Below are 23,744 nucleotides of genomic sequence, written 5' to 3'. Positions count from 1 at the left end.
AGAATTGAATTGAAATTAGACATTAACAGATAGGTTTAACAGGAAATTAGACAGCAAAAGATAAAATTAGTGAACTAGAAGGCTGATAAAATCAATATTTGGATTTAAGCATATATATGGCAACCCACTCCAGTATTCTTGCCTGGAGAATCCCATGGATGGAGGAGTCTGGTTGGCTGCAGTCCGCGGGGTCGCAAAGAGTCGGACACGACTGAGTGACTTCACTTTCAGAGAAAAAGAAGAGTGAAAATTCAGTTTAAAAAACAGCCATATGGCACACAACAAAAACATCAAATGTATACACAACATGGAGGGATGCGAGAAGGAATAAGAGTAATATTTTCTTTAAGAGATAACTTTTGAAAAATTCCAAAGCTGACAAGACAGAAAAAGCTGTGAATTGACATTCTGTGAATCCCAAGCAGGATGAATAGAAACAAAAATATACCTAGGCACAGCATATCAAACTGTTAAACATCAAAGACAAAGGAAAAAATCTTAAGATGAAGAAAAAAGTGCACATTACTTTCACAGTAGTAACAGAAAATATTCTGTTGACTGTTTAAAGTTTTCATTTTATGTTGGACTATAGTTGATTAACAATGCTGTGTTAGTTTCAGGGGTACAGCAAAATGATTCAGTTATACATGTATCTTCTTTTTATTCTGTTGACTTTTTACAATTTAGATATAATTGGCATATAACATTATATTAGCGACTGGTATACAACACAGTGATTAGATATTTCTGTATATTGCAAAGTGATCACCACTGGACAGTAAGTCTAGTTGATATCCATCACCATACATTATCACAACATTTTTTTCCTTGTGAAAACTTTTAAGATTTATTCTAACAACCTTCAAGTATACAATAGAGTATTACCATAGTTGGGCTTCTCTGGTAGCTCTGCTGGTAAAGAATCCACCTGCAATGCAGGACACCCTGGCTCGCCTTCTGAGTTGGGAAGATCCAGGAATCTGAAGCAGAAGGGATAGGCTATCCACTTCAGTATTCTTGGGCTGCCCTGGTCCCTCAACCGGTAAAGAATCCACCTGCAGTGTGGGAGACCTGGGTTCAATCCCTGGGTTGGGAAGATCCCCTGGAGAAGGGAACAGCTACCCACTCCAGTATTCTGACCTGGAGAATTCCATGAACTGCATAGTCCATGGGGTTACAAAGAGTGGGACGTGACTGAGCAAATTTCACTTTCACTTTCATTACCATAGTCACCATGCTGTATATAACATCCCATGACTTATTCATTTTACAGTTGGAATTTTGTGCTTTTTAACTTACTTTATCCATTTTGCAACCTCATCCCCACCCCTAATCTTTGTATTCATGAGCTGGTAGCTTTTTTGATTGCTTGGTTTTTGTCTTCATATTCCACATATAAGTGAGATCACATAATATTTGTTTTTCTCTGTCTTATTTCACTTAACGTTATGCCCTAAAAATCCACCCATATTGTCAAAAATGGCAAATTTTCCTTCTTTTTCTATGACTGAATAATGTTTCATTGTGTGTGTTTAATGACTATACAGAATATAGGAACATAAGTTTCTTCCATATCTTGGCTATTGTAAATAATGCTTCAGTAAACATAGGGGTACATGTATCTTTCAGTTAGTACTTTTTTCTTCCTTTGAACAAACACCCAGGCGTGAACCTGTGGGATCATATGGTCGTTCTACTTTAAATTTTTTGAGGAACTTCCATACTACTTTCCATAGTGGTTGCACAAATTTATATTCCCACCAACAGTGCACAAGCGTTCCTTTTCTTTCAATCCTCACTAAAACTTGTCATTTCTTGTCTTTTTGATGATAGCCATTCTAACAGGTGTGCGGTGATATCTCATTGTGGTTTTGATTTTCATTTCCTTAATGATTAGTGATGTTAAAGCACTTTTTCATGTACCTTTTATTATCTGTATGTCTTCTTTAGAAAAATGTCTATTCAGAGTCTGTGCCCATTTTAAAATTAGATTGTTTTATTTTGTAGTTATTGAGTTGAATGAATTCTTTATATACTTTGGATGTTAACCCCTCATCAGACACACGATGTGCAAATATATTCTCCTATTTGGTATGTTGTCTTTTAATTTTATTGATGATTTAATTTGTTTTACACAAGGTTTTAAGTTTGATGGACAGGGAGGCCTGGCGTGCTGTGGTTCATGGGGTCGCAAAGAGTTGGACACGACTGAGTGACTGAACTGAACTGAACTGAATTGCTTGTTTATTTTTGCTTTTGTTATCTGTGCTTTTGGTGTCAATTCAAAAAAACAAAATCACCAAGACAGATGCTAAGCAGCTTACCACCTATGTTTTCTTCTAGGAGTTTTATGATTTCAGATCTAACATTAAAGCTTTTAATCCAATTTGAGTTAATTTTGTATGTAAGATATGGATTAATGGAACAGGATAGAAATCCAAGAAATAAACCCAAGCACTTGTCAGTTAATCCATGATAAAGGAGGTAAGAATATACAGTGGAGAAAACACAATTTCTTCAATAAGTGGTGCTGGGAAAACAGGACAGCTCCATTTAATAATAAAAGAATGAAATCAGAACATTCTCCATCACCATTTACAAAAATAATATCCAAATGGATTAAAGACTTAAATACAAGACTGGAAACCATAAAACTCCTAGAAGAAAATACAGGCAGAATACTCTTTGACATAAATTGTAGAAATATATATATTTTTGGATCTGTCTCTGAAAGCAAAGAAAACAAAAGCAAAAGTAAATAAATGGAACCTAGTGAAACTTAAAAGCTTTCGCACAGTAAAGAAAACCATTGACAAAATGAAAAGACAATCTACTAAATAGGAGAAAATATTTCCAAATCATATGACTGATAAAGGGCTACTATCCAAAATATTAAAATAGCTCATACAACTTAACATCAAAAAGCTAGCAACATGATTTTCAAATGTGCAGAAGACCTGAATAGACAATTTTCCAAAGAAAACAAACAGATGGCCAGCAGGAACATGGAAAGAGACTCAACACTGTTAATCATCAGAGAAGCTCAACTTAAAACCACAATGAGACATCACCTTATACTGCCAGCGTAGCTACCATTAAAAAGAACACAAATAAAAAATGTTGGCGAGCATGTGAAAAACAGTAAGGAGCTTTCTCAAAAGACTAAAAAGAGAACTACCACATCACCCAGCAAATTCACTCCTGGTTATATATCCAAAAAATGAAAAACTAATTTGAAAATACATATGAATCCCAATGTTCATAGCAGCACTATTTATAACTGAAGCAACCTAAGTGTTTATCAACAATGAATGGATAAAGAAGATGTGCTATATGTGTACAATGGAATATTACTCAGCCATAAAAATGAAACCTTGCCTTTTTTCAACAACATGGATAAAATAAGTCAGACAGAAAGACAAATACTGTATGATATCACTTATATGTAGAATCTAAAATATAAAGCAAACTAGTTAAAACTAGTAACAAACTAGTAACAAAAAAGGAACAGACCCACAGATACAGTGGGGAGAAGGAAGTGGGGGAAGGGAAAAATAGAGTAGGGATTAAGAGGTACAAACTACTATGTATAAAATAAATAGGCTCCAGGGATATATTGTACAACACAAGGAATATAGCCAATATTTTATAAAAACTATAAATGAGGGATAACCTTTAAAAATTGTGAATCATATACTTACCCAGCAGGGGAGATAACGTGATCACGAAGGTGGTTTTCCCAGGGCAAGGCTCATCCATTGCATTCCAGGTGTTGCATTCCTGCAATTTCCCCAAATGTGGAGAACTTGGCTGCATAATTTGTAGTAGGGAGGAGCTGCATTCATGCTTCCCCCTGGTCTTTGTAGGTTTTGAAAAACAAACATCTGGGAATTTCCCAGTGGTTCAGCATTTAAGAATCTGTGCTTCCACTGCAGGGGGCACAGGTTCAATCCTTGGTTCTGGAACTAAGACCCTATATGCCATGTGGTACAGCCAAAAACCAAAACAAAACAAAAAATAGAACAAAACACCGTGAATCGCTGTGTTGTATAGTAAAACTTATATAATATTGTAAATCAACTATTTACATAAATACATAAATATTTAAAAAAGAAAGTAATTATTGACAGGTTTGTATTTAGTACCATTTTGCCATTTCCTGCTGTTTTGTAGCTCGTCTGTTTCTTTTTTCTTCTCTCACTCACTTGCTTTATGATTTGATGACTTTCTGTAGTAGTACACTTAGATTCTTATCCCTTTATCTTTTGGAGTGGAAACGGAAACCCACTCCAGTATTCTTGCCTGGAGAATTCTATGGACAGGGGAACCTGGCTGGCTACAATCCATGGGGTCGCAAAGAGTTGGACACGACTGAGTGACTATCAATTATACTTTCATATGTTTTCCTATTACATATCTCCCTTGACTTGTGATGGTTTTATGTCCCAATAAACCCATCATAAATTGAAAATATTTTAAGTCAAAACTGCATGTAATACAACTAACCTACTGAACATCATAGCTCAGTCCAGCCTACCTTAAATCAGCTCAGAACAGATACATTAGCCTACAGTTGGGCAAACTCATCTAACACAAAGCTTATTTTTAAATTAAAATGTTGAATATATCATTTAAATTATTAATCACTGTACTGAAAGTGAAAAACAAAATGGTTGTATGGATACTCACCATCAAAGCAAACAGCTGAAAGCGCAGCAGGCCTGAAGAATGTTTGAAACATTGAACTAAAATCAATTGCTGGATGATATTGATGCTACAGTGACAAGGTCATCCATTGTCTCTCGATGAGGCTTGAGAATAGCTGGTAGGAAGCACTGGGGCATCTACACTTGCTGATGGTTAATTAGGCACAGTATTCTTTAGGAAGGTTTCAAGCTTTGATTGTACAGTTTGTTTCTTCTTTTCATCATGAATTTCCCTACAGCAAATAAGAGCATCCTGTATCTGCTTGTGAGCTCTTGAGAACCTCTTGTAATTGACATCCATTTCTTCTAATATCCATATGCCCCTGCTCACAGTAGTAAATGTCTTTGCCAGTTTCTTTGCTGTTAACTCTCCTGGTGCCTTGGTATAACTTCTTCCTCTGCCTCAACTTTGTTACTTTTAAAAAAGTTTTTATTGAATTTGTTACAATATTGCTTCTATTTTATGTTTTGGAATTTTGGCCTTGAGGCATGTGGGATCTTAGCTGCCGATCAGGGATAAAACCCACGCCCTCTTCTTTGAAAGGCAAAGTCTTAACCGCTGGATGGCCAGGGAAGTCCCCCAACTTCTTTACTATTTTTACCTCCAGTTTGATGAGCTCCTCCCTGGAAAGCTCTTCAGCTTTGATGCCACCAAAGTTCATGAATATCCTCTATATCAATGTCCAATTCTAGATGTTTCTCAAGCACCAGTGTTTTGTGAGGTGGCTCAGTGGTAAAGAATCTGCCTGCCAAGCAGGAGACACAGGTTCAATCCCTGGTTCAGGAAGATCCCCTGGAGAAGGAAATGGCAATCCACTCCAGTATTCTTGCCTGGAAAATCCCATGGACAGAGGAGCCTGGCAGGCTACAGTCCATGGGGTCACAAAAGCGTCAGACACGACTTAGTGACTATACAACAACAGAATATCTTGTTACTTAATATTTCATCAACCGCAGAATCATTTGAATATTCACCTATGTCTTCATTCATTGCTGTGTGACTTTGATCCACACTACAACAATGCTCTGGATAGATTTAGCTTGTGAAAATCTTTCCAAATCTCTGAGAGTGTTTGGCCAGATTCACCACTTCAAAAGCATATGCAAACCTTTGGCATAAATAGGGTGCTTTGAATGTAGCTGTTGCCCCTTGGTCCATTGACTGTATGAGTACCGTTGTGTTCAGTAGCAAATACACAGCTTTTATAGCACACTGCTGATATGATGTGGATGCCTTGGGGCACTGTCTAAGATCAGAAGGGTCTTAAATTGCATGTTTTGCCTGCAACATTCTCTTGTGTGCAGAATAAGACAGTTCAAAAACCAGTTTTCAAACAATGCTGTCATCCAGGCTTCCCTGTTACGGCAACAATAAACGGGAAGTATATGCTTTTTTTGAGCAGGCTCTGGGAGTTGGTGATGGACAGGGAAGCCTGACGTGCCGCAGTCCATGGGGTGGCAAAGAGTCGGACACGACTGAGCGACTGGACTGAACTGAACCTATATGCTTTCTCATATTCCTACATGCTCTAGGGTTTTCCAAGTGGTAGGTTAAGAAAGGCTTTAACTTGAACCTTACAACATCTCTATCCCAAAGCAGCATTATATAGTCTGCGAAAGCCTTGAATCCTGGCATTGTCTTGGACTTTTGATGAATGTACGTATGCTCTGGCATATGTTTTCAGAGCAAGCTGATTTCATCAACATTACATATGTGTTCTCATCGACAATTATTCTACGCAGCTCTTCCTTAAATGCTTTGGCACTTCCTTAAACACTTTGGTATCAGCAACCTGCTGCCTCACCACCGACATTCACATTATGAAAATAACAATGCCTCTTGAAACACTGGACATTTACTCACTACAAACATTCGCGTATGTGTAAGATCGTCAGCATACTCTTTAAGCGTATGGAAAAAACTTGCCTCAGTAGACTACGTCGTGTGCTCCTCTGTATCTGGTCTTCCATTCCAGTATCGAGAAATTTTCCCATATCATCGATTAGCCCAGGTAATTTCTTCGCAAAGACAGTGGATTTAACCAATGTTGACAATTTCACTGCATCACCGATTCGCTTATCCTTTAAGATGGTCGAGATCATCAATTGTGAAAGTCCTAATTCACATGTGATAGCCATCACTGACTTGCCACTTTCATGCAGGGAAATTATCTTGAGTTTCATCCCAAGAGTAATTGCTTTCCTCTTCTTCACATCAGGAGCAGGAAGCAACACAGTACACTATAGAGCGTTGGTTGTTTACCCTCGGGATCACATGGCTGATTGGGAGTTGTGGCTCACTGCCAGTGCCCGGCATCATACGAAAATACTGTATCACATACAACTAGCTCAGGAAAAGATCAAAATTCAAAATTCGAAGTATAGTTTCTACGGAATGTGACGCGCTTCTGTACCATCGTAAAGTCAAGAAATCCTAAGTCGAACCATTCTAAGACAGAGACCATCTTGCTAATTAGCACCCTTTCATTTCACCTTAAGTCCCTGTCACATTTCTTGCAGCACCAGTCTAGTGGTGATGAACTTCTTTAGCTTTTGTTTGTCTGGAAGACTATATCATCTTCAATTCCGCGTGTTAAACTGACTATTCTGCTGAGTTCTTAAGGATGCCAGCTGAGCAATTAGAAACGTCATAACTTCTCCTAGAGAACAGTGTAAAAGTAGTCCAAGAAGATTCAGAGAATTTTGCGGGGAGGGGAAACAAATTTTGGATTCTTCTTCATTTCCTTATAAAGACTGTAAATGTCATAATTATAATTTTTTCTAAATTATAAAGGTTTTCTGGGTATGTCTTGGAAATTTCCATTGCTGTTGTTAAAAATAAAAGTATTGGAATTTTTTTGCAACTTAAAAGTGGAAGAAAACTTATCCATGAACTATGCACAGAGTAATTAACAAATTAATTTTCCTAATAACTTTTAAAGGGGCTTCCCAGAGGGCTCGATGGTAAAGAATCTGCCTGCCAAGCAGGAGATGCAAGTTTGATCCCTGGGTTGGAAAGATCCCCTGGAGAAGGAAATGGCAACCCACTCCAGTATTCTTGCCTGGGAAATCCCACGAACTGGTGGGCTACAGTTCATGAAGTTGCAAAAGTGTCGGGTACAATTTAGAGATGAAATAACAACAAAAAGTCTTGAGTAACACCTATGAAAACCATTTAGAAAGAAACAAATTGAAAATTAAATTAGACTTTCCAAGATCCTATGAAGTTGTTTTCCTTGCAAAGTTTTTCAGAGGTATATTTTCACAGTATTTGAGAACAACATTGACGACATAATGAAAAACATCTTTGTAGCCTGGTCCACTTTTCATGATTCAGATGAGCCTTGCACAAGATTTTCTTGGGCTCCAAAATCACTGCAGATGGTGACTGCAGCCGTGAGATAAAAAGACCCTTGCTCCTCGAAAGAAAAGCTATGACAAACCAAGACAGCATATTAAAAAGCTTTGCCGACAAAGGTCCATCTAGTCAAAGCTATGGTTTTTCCAGTGGTCATGTATGGATGTGAGAATTGGACCATAAAGAAAGCTGAGCGCCAAAGAATTGATGCTTTTGAACTGTGCTATTGGAGAAGATTCTTGAGAGTCCCTTGGATTGCAAAGAGATCCAACCAGTCAATCCTAAAGGAAATCAGTCCTGAATATTTATTGGAAGGATTGGTGCTGAAGCGGAATACTTTGGCTGCCTGATGCAAAGAGCTGACTCATGAGAAAAGAACCTGCTGCTGGGAAAGACTGAAGGCAGGACGAGAAGAGCACGACAGAGGATGAGATGATTGAATGGCATCACCGACTTGATAGACTTGAGTTTGAGCAAACTCCGAGAGATGGCAGAGGACAGGGAAGCCAGCGTGCTGCAGTCTGTGGGGTTGCAAAAAGTCAGACAAAACTGAGCGACTAAACTGAACTGGACGATATTTAAACAACCTTTTGTCATTCCTCAGAAAGTAATCCATGCTGATTGCTCAAGAGATGTTGAAAAATCTCAGAATCAAATTTATCACTCAAAGTTCCAAGACTCTTCAAGACTATAAAAAGGGCCTTCTTTAAGTCATTCATTGTTTGACTGGTTATAAGGGTGTAGGACTTAGGGTAAATTGCAGATAAGCTTGAATCATGAAGAAGTCTTGCACTGCCTTCAGTTAATAAAGAAGATTCTTCACTCCAGTAGATCTTTGTCATGACACACACTTTACCAGTGTAGCCACCAATTTTTACCAGTTTCTTCTTTAAAGTTAAGGCAGTTTGTATAGAATAACCTTTTAGTTCCTCATTCAGTTCCCTGAGGAAGGTGTATAAGACTGGTGGACGGTCCTGGGAAATTAGAAGTGCATCACAGATGACGCTCTGGTTCTCTTGCAAGTCCAGATCCGAAGACCAACTTTTAGAAAAGATCAATGTACCATGATGAACAGAGCCCATTTCTTTATGTATTAACTGTGCAAGTCCTTCATGTTGTGAGAACAGTCTCTTGCAGAGGATTTCTGGAATATACGTCACCTTTTCTGATGGCACTAGATATGAAAATAATCATAATAAATGTTTAAACACTGGAAACTTCCAATTCCAACCATGACAAAGTAGCTTGTACCAGACCAACCCCTCCCACCAAACACAACTATAAAAGCTGCATAACATATAAAAACAGAAATTTAAAGAACTAGAGAGCAACCAACACAAGCAGGACTTAAAGGGTCACAATATTTGATGGAAGCACAGGAAGTAGCACCACATTCATCCCAGCTTTTTGCCTGAGGATATTTTCCATATCATGTCATGGGTAAATACAGTGCAAGCATAAATCTCCAGTTTTACTAGACTGAGGAAAAAGAGACTGGCATTCAGGGCTACCAGAGGAACTATAATTCGAGAAGGAAAATCTAAGATAAAACTGCAGAAATGTAGCCAAACTCTACATACACATTTCCTTCAACTCACTGGCGGATACAGGGTGAGATGCAGACAACCCAGAAGAAAATGTCAACTGGGAAGTTAAAAAGAGCTGAAACTGAGTTTTATCAACCTCATGGTGGTGGGGTGACTTAGACTGGAACTCAAGTCCCTGAAAAGTGGAAGGCCCGTGGTTAACACCTCAGAATTTGAGTTGAGACTCAAGAAAAGCCATGACCTAATAATGCTAAGGGCAAAATTTAAAGATATTATTGCTAGAAAAGTATGAAACAAACCTTAAAACAAAAAATCAAGGTTATCACTGGTACTCTATCTACCTGCAGAAAGAAACAGAATCCCCTTTGGAGGAATGGAGCGTCTTCCAAAGCCTCTGTAGTTTTTCTTTTATTTTAATTGGAGGATAATTGCTTTGCAACGTTGTGTTGGTTTCTGCAACACAATATCTTAATGATATTTTCTTAAGTCCGGAAAGCAATGTTACGAACAAATTATTTAAAATAAAAAGAAATTTTAACAAGGTGGTGTGAAATCAATATATAAAGTCAGTTGCATTTCTACATACTAGCAACAAATAAGAAAGAAATGTAACTTTTAAAGTAAAATGTTGAGAATTCCCTGGTGGTACAGTGGTTAGGACTTTGTACCTCATTCATTCTTGAGTGCACAAATTCAGTTCTGAGTCAGAGAACTAAGATCCCACAAGCTAAGCAGTGCAGCCAAACAAAAAGGTAACATCAGTTACAACAAGAAATTTTAAAAACCTATGCTCAGTTGTACAAAGGCCAATTGATATAAATTATGTCACTATGCCACTTCTGAAATCCATATATTCAGTGTAACTGCGATCAACATCTTTAAAGGGTTTTTGTGAAAAAATAAATAAATAAATAAATAAATAAAGGGTTTTTGTGGCACTTAAACAGTTCTAAAATTTGTTTCATAGATTAAATGATTTTTTTTCTATGTACAGTAGATAAAAGTTTTATTAGACTGCAGACTGTTGTTTCATGGAAATTAAGATAAACATGTTTCACACAAGACATTTTGCCATGAAGTGAAATGAAGTCGCTCAGTCACATCCGACTCTTTGCGACCCCGTGGACTATAGCCTACTAGGCTCCTCGGTCCATGGGATTTTCCAGGCAAGAGTACTGGAGTGGGTTGCCATTTCCTTCTCCAAGATTAAATGATTTAAATTGCCAAGACACTCTCAAAGAAAAAGAGTAATAGTAAGCAGGCCTGCCCTGCTAAGTACTTGGAACAATATTACAATATTAAGACAGTATAGTGTGTATAAGGACAGACAAATTGACCAAATGAACATAATAGGGATTCTAGAAACATAGTTATACATATACCTAGTAATATTGCTGGAGATGGCATGGCAAATTGGTGGGTGAAAGTGGGAACTGTTCAGTAACTGGAGCTGGGTAATGTGGTTACTGGGCTTCCCTGGGGGCTCAGTGGTAAAGAATCTGCCTACCAAGCCAGGAGAACACAGGTTTGATCCCGAGGTTGGGAAGATCCCCCTGGAGAAGGAAATGGCAACCCACTCCAGTATTCTTGCCTAGGAAATCCCATGGATGGAGCAGCCTGGTGGGCTACAGTCCAGGGAGGTCACAAAGAGTCAGACACGACTTAGTGAATAAAAAACAACAATGTGGTTCTCCACATGGAATAAAATGAAATACCACCTTACATCACCAATGAGATAGATTGAGGCTTTAAATGTTAAACATAAAGTGCAAAACCCTAAAACTTTTAGAAGAAAATGAAAGGAAATATGGTTCTAACTTTCTGGTTAGAGAGGATCTCATACACAAAGCAGAAAGAGCAGTGAAACAGAAATTTTAAATATTGGTAACTTGGACTATTTTAAGTTATAATCAGCAAAAATATCAAGCTGCTGATAATCATCATATGCCTGAAGGAGTCGGACACAACTGAAGTGACTTAGCAGCAGCAGCAGCCTCAAGAAAAGAGAAGACAAAAGCTACAAACTTGGAGAAGATTTCTGTAACCTGTAATACCTATGATCAGAAGAGGATCTGGATTCTAGAATCTCCTACATATCAACAGGAAAAAGACAAAAGCCTAATAGCAAAATGGGCAACCAACAGAATAGGCATTTCATAGGCAATAAAATACATACCGACAGTAAGTACACAAAGAGATGCTCAACCAAATTAATAACCAGGGAAATGCAGATGTAAACAGATACTATTTTACACCTATCTGCGTGGGAAAAAGGAGGATTTTGAAAAGAAAGATGAAGAGAAGCTGACAACTGGAGAAGATGTTCCATTTCTAACATGTTGATGGGAGTAAAGTGACTCATCTACTTTGGAAAACAATCTGGCATTATCTTATTGCTTGGATATTCATATACTTCCTGACCTAGCAATTCTACTCCTAGGTGTGCACCCTAGAAAAACCTTCACAAATATGTGACAGAAGGCTGAAGAAAAATATTCAAGGTAACACTGTTTAAACAGCAGAAAACAACAAACATGTTGCCCATAAACAATAACAACAAAAACAGATAAATCAGAGATTCTGAGTATTGTTGGTCTTTCTTCAATAATGTAATATAGCCGTGTATGAAGCTGGGTCTCAATACAGACTTCCTACTGACATGATGGATTTCCTTTTTGTTTAAACTAAGCTGACTTGGGTTTCTCTTATTTCCAATGAAAGGAGCTCCTATTACACCAAGAAAAAGTCTACTCAAAATCTGAAATATTACATTTTGATATAGTCCATGCTAAAAACACCAAAAGCATTCCCCTGAATGCCAGAATAAGCTTTGCTGATAAGTTTCAAGACACAGCTGATTTGAAGAGGAGATTTGAAAAGACAAACAAGTCCAAAGAAACCCTAATTAAATTACCTCTAAAGTGATATCTCTGCTGATGACTTTCTAAATTCTTACTTTTATCAACAGACCAATCATGGGGAATTGATGATAACATACTTCGTTGAAGGTTCATCTCTTCAAACAACCTGGAAAAATCTTAAAACACAAAAAACACTTTCTTAATTTGTCACAACTAAATGCTTAGTATATCAACTAAATGCTTTGTATATCTAAAGTCTGGTTAGAAATGACCCCATTTTCCCAATAGAAATATTGTTAAATATCGTGGATAGATTCCCAGGTCAGACAAAAGTTATAAATTTATTCCTTGAAGCTGCTGAAGCATACTATGTTGAATATTAATAGGAAAGTGCATGAATAGTAATTGAATACATTACCATATAACTGGGCTCATTTTAAAAGCAATTAAAATTAGAAAACATGATGGCTAGTGAAGGAGAGTCTAATTTCATGCAGATTCTAAGAAGAAGGCTTGCAGTTTCAGAGATTTTTAAGTTGCTAGTGCTGGTCCAATTTCACTGGAGGCTTTCCTTTTCCAAAAATCGGATAAAATACCAACATTATCCTTTTCTTATCTGTCCAATATAGGGTTATATGTTGGTCCACAAATGGAAGAAACAGGAGAGGAAGAGGGAAGAGGTTTTGAGGGAAAGGTGTAAAGAAAAATGAAGGAGCAAGTACATAAAAGAGGCAAGTGTTCCTGAGAGAAAGAAATGGTCAGTTACTGAAACTGAGTTCTGAAGGAAAAGGGAGAAGGAATTCACAGGCTTTCCTTGAAAGTGAGCAGAGGTGATAGGGAAGGAAAATTACACCAGGTAGTGCCGTGGAGAGAAGATAATGTACTTCTGTGTAGGGAATAGCTACCTTCTAAACAGGTAGAGATAGCAAACTATTGCTTGTATCTACCAACGATTAGTAAATTAGGTGTTGAAATCTGAGGACTATTGGTCTTGCCCCCAATCTCACAGAACAAAAAACCTCGCTGCCGCAGCCAAATGCACCATTATTTCTAATCCCCCTTCCTCACCTGGTTCAGGACCCATCATTAATTGCACCCACTCCTCCACGGACAGCTGCATCACTTGATTGTCTTTCACGTGCCAGGAATCCGGCTTTTTGGCAAACACTGCACAACAGAATGGCTCTATTTTGAGCATACAGACATATCCACAAAGATTTTCTTCATCGTATACCTCAAGGAATTTGCATAAATAATTTATCTTCTTCTTCTCCATACAGAAGTGATAGACAGGCAACTTGCTGATGCATTTTTCTATTTCTCTTTCTAACTTGTCAAGGTCACTCTTCTCTGCTTTAAAGCCAATTACTTCTTGTTTTTCTTCACTTAAACCAATAAACAAATATCCCCCACGAGTATTTGCAAATGCAGAAACGTTTTGAGGGAGAATCTCTTTAATGCGTTGTAACAGCTTTTGTGTTGAGAAGTCTTTAATTTCCACATATGTGGATTCAGTAAAGGTGAGTTTTTCTCTGTACCTGAGCTGCGTCCTATTAAAAAAGTCAGAAGCCAAGGCCTTTGTGCTACTTTCTTCTGTTTCTTCTCGGCACCTCTTTGAAGACGATTTCGACATTAAAGAAAATCTCTCTCTAGTTTCTACCCTGTCTTTAAGGAATTCCAGTGCCACGGTAGCATTCATGACATTTACAGAGGTTATATCTCTTTTGTACAAATTGGAACTCAAGGTGGCAATCTTCATCCCAGGGATTTTGGAGCTCCACGATTTGACAAAAATCAGAAAATATTTACCTTGTTTCATAAAGTCAAAGTATTTATGAACAATTGGAACCATATCGGCTAAAGAATGTTCCAAATCTAATCCGATTCCATCTTTTTCATAACTATAATCTTCATTCTCAATTTCAATCTTGCTCATCCCCCCTCCAGAATTCAGCAAAGTAATCACACATTTTGAGAGGTTTTCATTCTGCTTTTTTCTCAGTTGAGAATCTCTCATTTTCTTTCTCTTCTTCTCCCCCAAAGTGACTTTTCCCACATCTAGAACCAGCTCAGCGTAGTTAGAGTCCGAAACAACACAGTTGGTCATTTTCTCAGAAGCCATTCAATTTCCAAGCAGAAATTCTTTTCTGTAAAACAGACAGCCATTTAAAATAGTACCTGAACAGAAGAGATAGCAAATTCTGTATTGTGAGGCAAACCCAGCAACATTCTTTCTTTTGCTTTACCCTATATCCCACTGAATAGCACGGTAAGGATACAAAGTATGTTTTTTTGAACATATTTTGAATTAAGGTGATAAATTTTTCAATATTTTACCATAGTTTTATATGACCCTCTTCTAATTGTTTGAATCTCATATTTATCTGTTCATATTATATCCTTTCTAATTCCATATATATATAAAACTTATTTCTCTCTTCTTAAATAAGGCCCTGAGGAAAGCCTGTCTATATTTCTGACCTCAGTGAACCAAGTTTTAGTTTTATATATTACATATATTTTAATTTTTTTAATAATTTCAACTTTATCTTAATTATCTTATTGAGGAATCCTTTGGTGAAATTATCATTGTTGAGTATAAAGACATCTAGCAATATACCTTTTTTTTCTTTTTTTAGTTGTAAAGCAACATTGCTTTACAATGTTGCATTGGTGCAATATGCCATTTTAGTAATTTTTCCTTCCTGCAAGGATGAATCAGATTCACAAATTTTGGCCATTGATCTTAAGCAAGGTGGGCCAAGATTTTCTATTTTCTATCCATTTTCTATCAGATATCACATAGCCACATATTTTCAATGAGGTAAAATTCTTATATACAAAAACATCTGCTTTAGTATAACTATATACATAATCCATTAGCTCTGTCCCTTTAAGGTCTATTGGGATTACGGTTTCCTATATGGCCTAGACACAACTGAGTGTAAAGTTTATCACAGATAGGAATCACTATACTGGGAAAGGATATAAAGGGTCCAAATATTCCTATCCATTGCTGGACCAGTATCCTGAGGAGGCTCAGCTGTAGCTTGTAGATACCACCTCAGTCTCCATAAACTTTTGGTCATATGTAAATAACTGTATGAATTGAATATTTGTTTCCCTCCAAAACTCGTACACTGAACCCCTGCCCTACCATGCGGAAGGTACTAGAAAGTTGGGCCTCTGGGGGGTCATTAGGATTAGATGAGATCATAAGGTTCGAGCACTCATAAATAAGATTAATGCCTTTATAAGAATCTCAAGACAGCTTGCTTCTCTTCTCTGCTCTCTACCATGTCATGAAAAGTCAGTAGTCCGCAACCAGAAAAGGACCCTCTTTTCAACCAGACTAGAACCTGACCACACTGGCACCTTGATCTTGGACTTCCCAGCCTCCAGAACTGTGAGAAATAAATTTCTGTTGTTTATAAGCCACCCAGTCTAGGATAGTTTTGTTATAGCAGCCAGAGCTGAGACATCGAAAATAACTTTGTGCTGTGTGCTGAGTCGCTCAGTTGTGTCCGACTCTTTGCGACCCCATGGACCCCAACCTCTGTCCATGGGGATTCTCTAGGCAAGAATACTGGAGTGGGTTGCCATGCCTTCCTCCAGGGAGGATCTTCCCAACCCAGGAACAGAAGTCAGGTCTCTCGCATTGCAGGCAGATTCTTCACTGTTTGCGTCATCAGGGAAGCCACCAGGAAGTTTAGAGTGGTTGTTTTCAAACTACAGGAAATCAGGTAGGGGTTTCTAATCAGAACACAAACAGGAAAGATCTGGGGCTGGTTCCTGCCATGGACTCTGAACCTCCGGAGTACAGAGCACTCTTCATGCTCTGGAATGTCGTCCACGAAATTTTCTGAGCCCTTCCAGTGCCTGGAACCAGCCAGGGCCAGCAGTGTCATCCTGGAAGGTTGCCCAAGCCTGGACAACACTGTAAGGTTTCAGGTCCAACATTCCTCTCTTCGGAGTTCTCAACGGTCTCTACCCAAGGAGCCCTGGGACTCATGCCAACTTGTCCTGGGACCTCATGACTGGATCCTGGTTCCAGAGAATAGCCTGGTACTATAAACTGAATGTTTGCGTGCCCCTAAAATTCACATGTTGAAACCTAATCCCCAGTGTGATGATGTTTGGGGTGTGGTGTGATTAAGTCATAAGGCTGGTGCCTTCCTAATTAAGATCAGTATCCTTACAAAAGGCTCCCCAGAGAGCTGCCTGACCCCTTACACCATGTAAGGACAGAGAAAGGACAGTCATTTAAGAATCAAGAGGCTGCCCTCATCAGACACCAAATTTGCTGCACCAACTTCCGTAACTGTAAGAAATTAACTTCTATCATTTATAAGCCACCCAGTCTATGACATTTTGTGACAGCAGCATGAACGAATTAAGATACCTGACAAGTGGATCACCTTAGTATTTCTTGTACAGGACTGAGACCAGACAGCCAGAATGGTGCTAATGTTCTGATTTTAGTTGAGAAAATTTTTATTGGCAAGAATCCCACACACACAAAAAAATTTAGCCAGGCAGAATTCACCAGTGAAGGCATCTTCATAGCCAGGTAGAATTCACCAGTGAAGCCATCTTCATTTCATCTTCTTCTGACCCTCATTTCTTATTTTTTTTAGGAATATATTATGTCTTTATTGATTATTTTGTTGAAGCATTGAATGAGATCCTTTAACTTACATTCATCCAGTTATCCTTTTGCTTTTTTTTCTACTTCCTTCCTTCCTTCCTTCCTTCCTATTTATTTATTTCCTCTCTCTTTTATATACTTTATGACATTAGAAAATTTTAGTTTGATAATAAAACAATAGTGATATCATCATGTCTTATGGCAGGCAAAATAATAATCCTTAAAGATGTCCATGCTCTAAACCCCAGATCCTGCAAATATGTTACCTTATACCAACAGCCTCTACAGATGTGATTAAGGGTACAGATCTTTTTTTTTTTTTCATTTATTTTTATTAGTTGGAGGCTAATTACTTTACAATATTGTAGTGGTTTTTGTCATACATTGACATGAATCAGCCATGGATTTACAAGTATTCCCCATCCCGATCCCCCCTCCTACCTCCCTTTCCACCCGATTCCTTTCTTTTTTAATTGAAGTATAGTTGATTTACAATGTGATAGTTTCAGGCGTATAGCAAACTAATTCAGTTATACATATGTGTGTGTGTGTGTGTGTGTGTGTGTGTGTGTAAATCTAGTCTTTTTCAGATTCTTTTTCATTGTGGGATATTAACAGATATTGAATATAGTTTCCTGTGCTATACAGTAAGCCCTTGTTGCCTATCTATTTTATATATAATAGTGTGTATATGTTAATCCTGATTTATCCCTCCCCCTGCCTTTTCCCTTTGGTAACCATAAGTCTGCTCTCTATGTCTGTGAGTCTATTTCTGTTTTGTAAATAAGTTCATATGAATCATTTTTTTAAGATTCCATATATAAATGATATTAGTCTTTCTCTGTCTGACTTACTTCACTTAGTATGATAATTTCTAAGTCCATCCATGTTTCTGCAAATGACACTATTTCATTCCTTTTTACGGCTGAGTAATATCCCGTTTTGTGTGTATGTGTATATATTTATATGATACATCTTCTTTATCCATTCACCTGTCAATGGACATTTAGGTTGCTTCCATGCCTCGGCTACTGTAAGTAGAGTTGCTATGAACACTGAGGTGCATGTATCTTTTTGAATTAGTTTTCCCTAGAAAACTGCCTGGGAGTGGGATTGCTGGATCACATGGATACTGTTCTCCATAGCTGCTGCATTAATTTACATTCCCACCATCAGTGTATGAGGGTTCTTTTTTCTCCATACCCTCCCCAGCATTTATTGTTTGTAGACTTTGATGATGGTCAGATCTGACCAGTGTGAGGTGATACCTCATTTTAGTTTTGATTTGCATTTTACTCTTATAATTAACAACGTCGTGCATCTTTTCACGTACCTGTTGGCTATCTATCTTGGATAGATGTCTATTTGGGTCTCCTGACTACTTTTTGATTGGGTTGTTTTTTTGACATTTGGGTTATATAACCTGTTTGTATACATTGGGAATTAAACCCTTGTCAGTCACATTGTTTGCAAATATTTCCTCCCATTCTGTGGGTTGTCTTTTCATTTTGCTTATGGTTTCCTTTGCCATGCAAAGTATTTTAAGTTTAGTTAGGTCCATTTGTTTATTTTTCCTTTTATATCCATAACCCGAAGAGACAGATCCAAAAACACGTTGCTGCGACTTATGTTGAAGATGTTCTGCCCATGTTTTCCTCATTTCCTCTTTTAATGCCTTCCTCTGTGTTTATTTTTTCCCCAAACTTTACCTTAGGGTTCACTCTTGGTGTTGAATTTTCTATGGGTTTGGACCAGTGTATAGTAACAGGTATCCATGACTGCACTATCATACAGAGCGTTTTCACTGTCCCCCAAAATCTTCTGTGCTCCACCCGTTCTCCTCTCTGCAACCCTCAGTCCCCGACAACTGCTGATCTTTTTACTGTCTTAGTTTTGCCATTCCCATAATGTCGTATAATTGGAGTCATACAGTATGCAGTCTTTTCAATCGACTTCACTCACGTGATAATATGCATTTAAGCTTCTTCTGTGTCTTTTCATGGCTTGATAACTCACTTATTTTTTTAAAAAACTTTTAATTTTGTATTGGGGTGTGGCCAATTAACAATGTTGTGATAGCTTCAGGTGAATAGCAAAGGGACTCAGCCATACATATACATGTATCTGTTCTCCCCTATACTCCCCTCCCACCCAGGCTTACTTATTTTTAACACTGAATAATATTCCATTGCCTGAATACACCACAGTTTATTTATCCATTCACCTACTGAAGCACGCTTTCCAGGTGGTGCTAGTGGTAAAAAACCTGCCTGCCAAACCAGGAGACATGAAGAGACATGGGTTTGATCCCTTGGTCGGGAGCATCTACTGGAGAGGGCAGTGGCAGCCCACTCCAGTATTCTTGCCTGGAGAATCCCATGGACAGAGGGGCATGGTGGGCTATAGTCCATGGGGTCACAAAGAGTCAGACACAACTGAAGCGACTGAGCACTGAAGGGTATCTTAATTGCTTCCCAGTTTGGGCAGTTATGAATAAGGCTGCTAATCATCTATATGCAGGTTTTTGTGGAGACAAAAAATTTCATTTCCTTTGAAAAAATACCTAGGATCAAAATTGCTGGATTATACAGTAAGAGTATGTTTAGTTTTGTGAGAAGCTGTCTTCCAAAGTAGCTGTGCCATTTTATATTCCCATCAGCAATGAGTATGAGTTCCTGTTATTTCACATCCTTGCCAACATTTGGTGCTCTCTGTGTTCCGGATTTTAGCCATTCTAATAGATAAGTGGTAGAATCTTGTTTTAATTTGCATTTCCCTGATGACATATAGTGTGGATCATCTTTTCATATGCTTATCTGCCATCTGTATATCTTCTTTGGTGAATGATTGTTAAGATTTTTTAGCTCATTTTTAAAATAGAGTTATTTTCTTATTGTTGAATTTTAAGAGTTCTTTGCATATTTTGGATAACAATACAATAACTATGTCTCTTGGAAGTATTTTTTCTTAGTCTGTGCCTTGTCTTATTCTCTTGACATTTTCTTTTCAGAGCAGAAGCTTTTTAAAGTTAATGAAGTCCAATTTATCAATTGTTTACTTCATGGACCATGCCCTTGGTGTTTTATCTAAAAAGTCATTGTCAGCCAAGGTCACTGAGATTTTCTCCTAGATTATTTTCTAGGCGTTTTATCATTTTGAATTCTACATTTGTTAATACACCCCATGATCCACTTTGAGTTAATGTTTGTGAAGTGTATTAGGGTACTGTGTCTACATGGTTTTTTTTCTTTTTAAATTTCTATGTGGATGTTCAGTAGTTCTACCACCATTTGTTGAAAAGACTATCTTTACTCCATTGTATTGTCTTTGCTCTTTTGTCAAAGATCAGCTGGCCATATTGATGCAGGTCTATTTCTGAGTTCTCCATTCTGTTTCATTGATCTCTTCTATTCTTTCATCAGTACCATGCTGTCTCAACCAGTGTAGCTTTATTGAAGTTAAAGTACTTTCTTGAAGTTGGGGAGTATCAGTTCTCCAACTTTGTTCTTCTCCTTTAATATTGTATTGGTTATTTGAGGTTCTGTTTTTCTCTCCATGTAAACTATAGAATCAGTTTCTTGGTATCCACAAAGTAACTTGCTGGGATTTTGATTGGGATTGCATTGAATCTTACAGATCAAGTTGGGAAGAACTAAGATTGTGACAATATGAAACCTGTTCACAGATATGAAATCCCTATTTAGCTCTACTTTGATTTCTTTCATCACTGTTGTGTGGTTTTCCCTGTACATATCTTTTACATATTCTCAAAGATTTATACCTCCATATATATATTGTTTTTAATTTCAAATTCCACTGCTCATTGCAAGTATATAGGAAAATGACTGACGTTTGTATATAAACCTTGTATCCTGAAAACTTCTATAACCGTTTATAGTTTCAGTAGTTTTTGTTTTATTATTCTTTCAATTTTTTGCATAAATGATTATGTCATCTGTGAACAAATACAATTTTATTTCTTCTTCCCAATCTGTGTACCTTTATTCTTTCTTTTATTATTTATTGTTTTAATAAGGACATCCACTATAATGCTGAAAAAAAGTAGTGAGAGGGGATATCTTTACCTCAATTTTGGTGGGAAAATTTCAAATTTCTCACCACTAAGTAGGATGTTAGCTGTAGGGTTTTTTTGCAGGTCTTCTTTACCAATTTGAGGAAGTTCCCCTCTATTCCTAGTTTGCAGAGACTTTTTTAATCATAAATGGGTGTTGGGACTTTTTTTAAACTATGTGTCTCAAACCCAGAGGATTTGATGAAGCGTTTATTTTTTAATAGTGTTATTTATTTTTGGCTGTGCTGGGACTTCATTGCTCTGTGGGCATTTCTCTAGTTGCGGCGAGCAGGGGCTACTCTTTACTTGCAGTGTGCGTGCTTCTCACTACAACAGCTTCTCTTGCTGCAGGGCATGGGTCCTAGGGCACTCGGGCTTCAGTAGCTGCAGCTCCCAGTTTCCAGAGCACAGGCTCAACAGCTGTGGTGCATGGGCTTAGCTGTTCTGCAGCACGTGGGATCTTCCCAGATCAGGGATCGAACCCACGTCGCTTGCATTGGCAGGCAAATTCTTCACCACTGGGAGCCACCAGGGAAACCTTATATATAACATTTTAAAATGATGACAATCTGCCTTAAATTCATTCCAATTTAACTTCAGTCACAGAGAAAAACTCTACCTCTTTATAACTCATCCCTCCCTCACTTTATGTTACTGATGTCACAAACTGTATCTTTACATACTATGTACCGTTAACTTAGATTTATACTACTTATGCATTTTTCTTTTAAATCCGGTAGAAAATAAAAATAGTTACAAGCCAAAATTATAATAATACTTTTGTAGTATTTGTCGACATATTTTCTTTTACCAATAACTGTTATTAGAATTACTATCTGATATCCTTTCACTTTAACTTGAAGAATTCCCTTCAGCATTCCCTTTATGGCCAACGTAGTGGAAATAAATTCCTCTAGCTTTTGTTTGGGATTATCTTAATTTCTCCTTTATTTTTAAAAGACAGTTTTGCCAGAGATAGAATTTTCAGTTGACAGTTTTTTTAAAAAAATATTTTAAATATATATCATCCCACTGCCTTCTAGCCTCCAAGGTTTTCTGCTGAGAAACTCAATTAATCTTACTGAAGATCCCTTGTGATATGACAAGTTGCTTCTCTCTCGCTACTTTCAAGATTCACTTTGCCTTTGGCTTTGATAGTTTGATCATAAAAAGTGTTGGTGTGAATCTCTTCAGGTTTATCCTACTTGGGAGTTTATTGAGTTTCTTCTGTAATTCACATATCTCACCAAATTTAGGAAGTTTTCAGTCATTATTTCTTCAAATAATCTCTTTTCTCCTTCTGGACTCCCATAATGTGTATTGCTCTGTGTGATAATATCCCACAAATCCCCAAAGCTTTGTTTGCTTCTCTTCATTCTTTTCTTTCTGCTCTTCGACTTGGATCATCTCAATTGTCTTGTCTCAAAATTCATTGATCTTTTTTCTTATGCCTTCTCAAGTCTACTGTTGAATTTCTCTACTTTTTTTTAATTCAGTTATTGTATTTTTCAGCTCCAGATTTGTCTTCCTTTTATTATCTCTATTATTTTTCTTGATATTCCTACTTTGTAAATATACTGTTTGCCTGGTTTATTTAGTTCTCTGTCCATTTTTCCTTTGGCTCTTTGAGCATACTTAATCTAGTTGTTTTAACATCTTCATCTAGTATGTCTGATATCTGAGTTTCCTCAGGGGAAAGTTCTGCCATTCTACCTTCTTATTTTGCATGGGCCATGTTTTCCTGTTTCTCTGTATGGCTTACAAGTTTTTGCTGAAAATCAGATATCTGAAAAAATAGCCCCCTCTCCCAGTTTTTGCAGACTGCCTCTGTGCCAGGGCAGTCTTTCACTGATTAGCTGAGCATGGTCTGAGCATAGTGAGTCTGCCTCACATGAGAGGTTAAGAAATTCTCAGGTCTTTTACTGATCACAAGTCCTACTTGAGCTTTATTCAATTGCTCCATATACATAATTGCTTTGCAATACCTTCATTTCCCCAAAATCTCACCCCAGCTCCTTCTCCAGGCTTTAGATGGTTATTATATGTCTTCAACTGTAATCTTTTGTTCTAGACATCTGTATGTTTATAATCTCCTTGAAGATTTCACAAAGAGTGGCTGCCACTTTTTCCCACCTTGGGTCTGAATGAGGTGATATGGACACCATCCCTCAGGGAGTCTTTAAGACAGGTTAGAATATCACAAGTAAGGCCTGTTCTGGCACCTCCATGTCAAGGAGGGAAGTGGGAACTGAGTTGATATCTCATCCAGACCAAGATCTTGCCAAGCCAGGGAGAGTTTGAGCCAAGGGCAACCAAATTGTCATGCAATTTCCTACAGTTTTGAATGCTGTGTCTTCTTGATATAATCACTTGACTGCCTTTAACCACTTACTATTGTTCAGTTCAGTTCAGTTCAGTCGCTCAGTCAAGCCCGACTCTTTGCGACCCCATGAATCGCAGCACGCCAGGCCTCCCTGTCCATCACCAACTCCCGGAGTCCACCCAAACCCATGTCCATTGAGTTGGTGATGCCATCCAACCATCTCATCCTC

The 23,744-nt window shown here is 37.7% G+C and overlaps 1 protein-coding gene and 1 non-coding gene across 4 annotated transcripts in view; one reads left to right on the top strand and one right to left on the bottom strand.

The window, feature by feature from the left end:
• LOC110142890 (ribonuclease SLFN12) overlaps positions 1–23,744 on the bottom strand; it is a 36,947-nt gene that overhangs the window by 5,739 nt on the left and 7,464 nt on the right. The window contains exons 2-7 of one of the 3 annotated variants that reach the window (XM_070478666.1): positions 13,541–14,619; positions 12,526–12,648; positions 4,690–9,238; positions 3,702–3,973; positions 886–1,055; positions 143–224 (exon numbers count right to left, since the gene is read on the bottom strand). In XM_070478666.1, coding sequence (XP_070334767.1) covers positions 8,658–9,238; positions 12,526–12,648; positions 13,541–14,594 — 1,758 coding nt within the window. In that variant the 5' untranslated portion in view covers positions 14,595–14,619 and the 3' untranslated portion in view covers positions 143–224; positions 886–1,055; positions 3,702–3,973; positions 4,690–8,657. The remainder of the gene's footprint in view (positions 1–142; positions 225–885; positions 1,056–3,701; positions 3,974–4,689; positions 9,239–12,525; positions 12,649–13,540; positions 14,620–23,744) is intronic. The other 2 variants (XM_070478667.1, XM_020902310.2) reach the window with 2 other exon arrangements.
• LOC139039328 (U1 spliceosomal RNA) lies at positions 3,694–3,856 on the top strand. The gene has a single exon (XR_011492643.1). It is a non-coding gene; the product is annotated as a U1 spliceosomal RNA (small nuclear RNA).

The sequence above is a fragment of the Odocoileus virginianus genome, chromosome 17, assembly GCF_023699985.2.
Source record: "Odocoileus virginianus isolate 20LAN1187 ecotype Illinois chromosome 17, Ovbor_1.2, whole genome shotgun sequence".
Classification (NCBI taxonomy): domain Eukaryota; kingdom Metazoa; phylum Chordata; class Mammalia; order Artiodactyla; family Cervidae; genus Odocoileus; species Odocoileus virginianus.
This window is presented reverse-complemented; position numbering and strand designations above follow the sequence as displayed.